At 31.3% G+C, this 5,203-nt stretch overlaps 1 protein-coding gene across 4 annotated transcripts in view; it reads right to left on the reverse strand.

Moving 5' to 3' along the window:
- Nucleotides 1-217: 217 nt before the first annotated feature.
- The window catches only part of LOC106691023 (uncharacterized), an 18,693-nt gene continuing 13,707 nt past the window's right edge, over nucleotides 218-5,203 (reverse strand). For all 4 annotated transcript variants that reach the window (XM_014436665.3, XM_067044788.1, XM_014436666.3 and 1 more), the window contains 2 exons: nucleotides 3,003-3,158; nucleotides 218-1,609 (listed from right to left, as the gene is read on the reverse strand). In XM_014436665.3, coding sequence (XP_014292151.1) covers nucleotides 1,161-1,609; nucleotides 3,003-3,158 — 605 coding nt within the window. In that variant the 3' untranslated portion in view covers nucleotides 218-1,160. The remainder of the gene's footprint in view (nucleotides 1,610-3,002; nucleotides 3,159-5,203) is intronic.

A 5,203-nucleotide genomic window follows, 5' to 3' on the forward strand; every position in this document is an offset into this window, starting at 1 on the left:
ATTTTTCATTTCACATGTATTATATTAAAAAATAAAAATAAATATAGAATAACTTAAAATTAATGTGGTAGAGAATGACAAGTAGTATCTTAAAAAAGTACTTTGCCCCGTGCTCCAGGGATGGAGTAGGTTGGTAAAGGGTAAGGGGAACTTTAAAACAGGAAGGAGTAGGTTGATTAATTGTTTAAAGTCCACAATTTTTTGGTAACAAATTTTTATTAACATTTTATTTTTCAATTCTTAGATCATTTTTCACGGTACTTGAAATGTTGCAATGAAAATACACAATTACTAATCAACCACAGATATAAGAAAAGCTTCTAAATATACAAACTAAAATCAAGTTCAAGTTAATTATAGGAATAAAAACTAGTCTACAACACGATTCTTCACCTTCTTGACATTCAGCATAGTAAAATGAAAGCTGCACTAAAGAAAAAATGAGACACAGTGCAGTTTACATGTTAGGGTTCGGTCCCTAACCCATTGCTAACATGTTAGGGTTCGGTCCCTAACCCATTGCTAACATGTTAGGGTTCGGTCCCTAACCCATTGCTAACATCGGCAGGAAACTCATCTTTATACTTCTGGAAACACCAACACTGATGAGCCTGTTTATCAGAAAAAATATGCCACATAAAAGTAAGTTTGCTCATATCTTAATTGGTATAATGGGGAGTTGTCTTCCTTTTTAGGAAATTTGGTGATAATAGAACACAAACAAAACTATAAAGGTGACAAAAGAAATAACTCATTATTGATATGAGGTGTGTTGATGCAAATTCAACTGTAGGTGTAAGTGGTAGTGCATCAATGGTCTCCAAATTATTGGAAAGAAATGAAAATTTGAAAGTAGTTATTAACAGAGTAAAAAAAAAAATTCTGGAACATGATAATAGTTAACATAATAGATAACACTAACTTGTCATTAGATAATACTAACTTGCCATTAGATATTACTACCTTGTCATTAGATAACACTAACTTGTTATTAGATAATACTAATTTTAAATATGCAACAGCCCGTTTTAAACTCATTTAAAGAAAAGTTAATATTCTCACACAAATTAACAAGAACTTGTGGCCAATAATTTATTTTTAGGGATTATTTTCAAATCCTAAGTTGTAATACATTTATAGTAGAACAGTGATGAGGCTTTTCACCTGTATGATGGTCCACTATATGACTTTTTCACACTATTAGTTAATGGAGATTTATCATCAGAGAGATGGGACATCCCATCTGCATGACGGGCCATTATATGTTTTCTCATGGTTCCAGTTAGTGTTGATTTATAATCACAATGGGGACATTGATGAGGCTTTTCACCTGTGTGACGGAACATTATATGTCTTTTCATATTTGAAGATTGTGCTGATTGATAATCACAGTGGGGACATTGTTGGGACTTCTCACCTGTGTGACGGGCCATTATATGAATTTTTAAATTTTCAAATCGTGCTGATTTATAGTCACAGTGAGGACACTGATGGGGCTTCTCACCTGTGTGACGAGCCATATGTCTTTTCAACAACTGATTTGTTGAATTATAATCACAGTGAGGACATTGATAGGACTTCTCTACTCTGAGGCAATTATCCTTAGCACCTACAAGCAATAAAATATCATATTAAAAAGTAAAATAAAGCTATTAATTGAAAATCAATTAAATATATTCAATTTTATTAAATTTTAGCAAATTAATAAATGATGTAAGTGATAACTTGTTAGAATATTGCAGCCTAAGCACTTCATAAAATAAATTTCACAGATGTTAATAAGTTTGTATTAATCATGAGTATTCTTTGTGATTCATTTAAGTAACAATTTTATTAAAAGACATTTTCACCGGATTTTATTGTTTAACATGTCTCATTCTCTAAATATCAGTATAAGTATCTCATTCTTCATTATATAATCAATTTATCATTTAATTTGTCTCATTCTCTCTTATATCATGGGATTACATAATCAATAGCCTCATTTTCATTAATACCCCTCTTAGTTTTATTTCAACTAAACTGAAGCAATTTCAGGAAACAAACCTATACTTAAAATAATTACAACAATTTATAATAACAAGAAAGTATATTTCATGTACCAAGCCAAATAAGGAAGCATTTAAAGAAGTTTTTGTTAAAACTTAAGACTAGCTATTTTAGAAGATGTTTATAAAATATTAAATGAGAATAACTTGATTGTCTTCAGTGAAATTGAACTAAACCCAGTAGTTTCAAGTGCTTGAAAAAATGTGCAACCCAACATCAGTAGATCATTGCCTGATTATAAAAATAATTTAAATGAAAAAAAAGTTATGATTTACAGATTCAGATTTAGAAATGGAGAATTCTATTTATAGATACATTTCTATTTCATGTTTGTTATTTGTTTTAATAATAATTATTTTAAATATAAGAAGATGGGCGGGGTTGCGGCCAAAAGAAGAACAAATAGTTTGTAACTATTTTTAAAATAACTAGTTTTACGGTCAACTATATATACATATATATAAATAATTATTTTAATTTGTGTTTGATTTATTTATTTTTTTATTACTCTCAATGAGTTATCCTCCTTAAATTCAATTATTGCTGTTTGTCTTTTGAATTACTAATTGTAAGCTTTTAACGTTTCGACATTTTAGTTTATAAAGTGTGTCATACTGTGTTTAGATATTTTGTTTATTATCACTCTTAATTATTTACATATTGTAGTTTATAAAAAAACAACTAATTTTTAATAATTTTCTTCTATTCCTTTCTTAGTTTAGTTGGGATAAGAGTGTATTTTAGTTGTTTTTAAGATTTCTAGCTATATATTTTATAATTTTTTACTACATATTTTATAGGTTTTTATCGCATATTATAAGGCATATTCTGGGAGTTTTTACTGCATAAAAATCCAGACCTTGTTCATGACATAAGCATTCACACATTATGTGCATAGACCCACCTACATGCTAAATCATAACATGTTATCATTTCACAAATAAAAGAGTTACCTCCTTTCCTTTTTTTCTTCTTTATATGTCTTCCGCTCAGAACATCATCACCTGAAGATGTGTCACAGGATTCTAAATCTTGCTTATCCATCACAATATCCATATCTGGAGGATTTGAATTGCCTGACTGCAGGAATGACAGGACAGTGCTTGAATCTATAAATTAATAAGATCATATTCCATAAGTATTAGATATAAAATGTAACAACCCAACTAAGCAATGATCATGTGTTTATTTTACTGTGAGCTTAGGGACTATTATGTAATTAGTACCACATAAATTTCAGCAAGCACGGACAATGTTAAGATAAGAAAACATTAAAATATCATTTAAACGACTGTTTCACGTTTAATTAATTAGCATATAATATCTGTTCCTGTTATGTCTGTCTTGGCAAACAATCACCAACCAAACTAAGTATTACTATAGAATAATGAAAATAAGGTTGTCAGGTTAAAAGTGAAATTGATCCGATTAGCAAAAATAGCACTTAATCACTTCTACCACAAACCTGACGTTACTATTCATAATGATGGTTACTATACGTTTCTTCAGCTATACAATTAAAACTAATCAATTTATTGAAGCATAGTTACAATATTTAAAAATTTCTGCCAAGCATATCATCAATTTAACTTCTATTTTGTAATCTCAGCAATTTAGTTTGAATCTTAATATTATCCACAGAAGTACGATAGGACAGGGTAAGTTAAAATAAATGAAGGACTGTATAAAATGGAATGAGTGGACTGAATGGAATGTGTGAACTGTATGAAATGATGCAGTTTAAAATGATTGAATAAATTAATTTTAGATAATAGTTAGAGAAAAAACGGCAATTTGGCCAAATAAAATTTACTGTCTCCATGACACTTGCTTATTGGTTGAATTAGATGATTGGTGTACTCCAATTTTAGAAAAAAATTGAAATTAAAATAAAGTGCATTCCTAGATTTATTTTATTTTGTTTTACATATTTAATCATAATAGTGTAGATACGTGTGGCAAAATTTTTTTTCAGCTGTACAAGGGTGCCACAGTAGAAAACATTTTGGAACAGCTGCTGAACAGTTTTCATATACTCATGCTTGGATTTCTGAGAGAAGAGGCTTTAACATCTCTTCAAACCTGATGAAAATCGTGGCCCAATCTGAGAGAAATGGCTCACACCACTTTAACACCTCTTCAAACCTGATGAAGATCGTGGCCCAATCTGAGAGAAGTGGCTCACACCACTTTAACACCTCTTCAAACCTGATGAAGATCGTGGCCCATTCTGAGAGAAGTGGATCACACCACTTTAACACCTCTTCAAACCTGATGAAGATCGTGGCCCATTCTGAGAGAAGTGGATCACACCACTTTAACACCTCTTCAAACCTGATGAAGATCGTGGCCCATTCTGAGAGAAGTGACTCACACCACTTTAACACCTCTTCAAACCTGATGAAGATCGTGGCTCATTCTAAGAGAAGTGGCTCACACCACTTTAACACCTCTTCAAACCTGATGAAGATCGTGGCCCAATTTGAGAGAAGTGGCTCACACCACTTTAACACCTCTTCAAACCTGATGAAGATCGTGGCCCATTCTGAGAGAAGTGGCTCACACCACTCTAACACCTCTTCAAACCTGATGAAGATCGTGGCCAATTTCCCAAGCTAAATGGGTTGAGCCGACTGAATATCCAAACAATTTCTTAGCCGATTTGACTCTGGCCTTTCACATGTCTTCAGAGTGTGGGTCAGATGTTAGAAGAATAAACTTCCATAAGGTGATTTTGGAGTGAGCCACTTAGTACATTCTTCTTCGTTTTGAACAATTAGTTGGCAACAAATTAGAGCCGTGATCAGACGAAATTTTTAAATCTCATTTTTGGCCTGAAGTACACAAACAAAAAGAGCTAACCAGACCTCTATTACACAGGACCAGCACAAGTTGTCTTTACACCTGTAGCCAATCTAACTAATATTACCCTTTTGGCTCCATTCATGGTTGAAATCACAATCGCAAACTTGGAAAAAAAAAATCAGTTTTCCTCAAAATATGTAATCAGTAGGGATAGGATTTTTATGTGCTAAAAAATCCGAAATATGTGCTAATAAATTGTCAAATATTTATTTATAAATTATGTATTATTCAACAATATAAATTAATAATTAATTAGTAATTTTATAACTTAAAAAAAGTTACATAAATA

The sequence above is a fragment of the Halyomorpha halys genome, unplaced genomic scaffold, assembly GCF_000696795.3.
Source record: "Halyomorpha halys isolate HHAL.00 unplaced genomic scaffold, Hhal_1.1 Scaffold2035.1, whole genome shotgun sequence".
NCBI classification, from domain to species: Eukaryota; Metazoa; Arthropoda; class Insecta; order Hemiptera; family Pentatomidae; genus Halyomorpha; species Halyomorpha halys.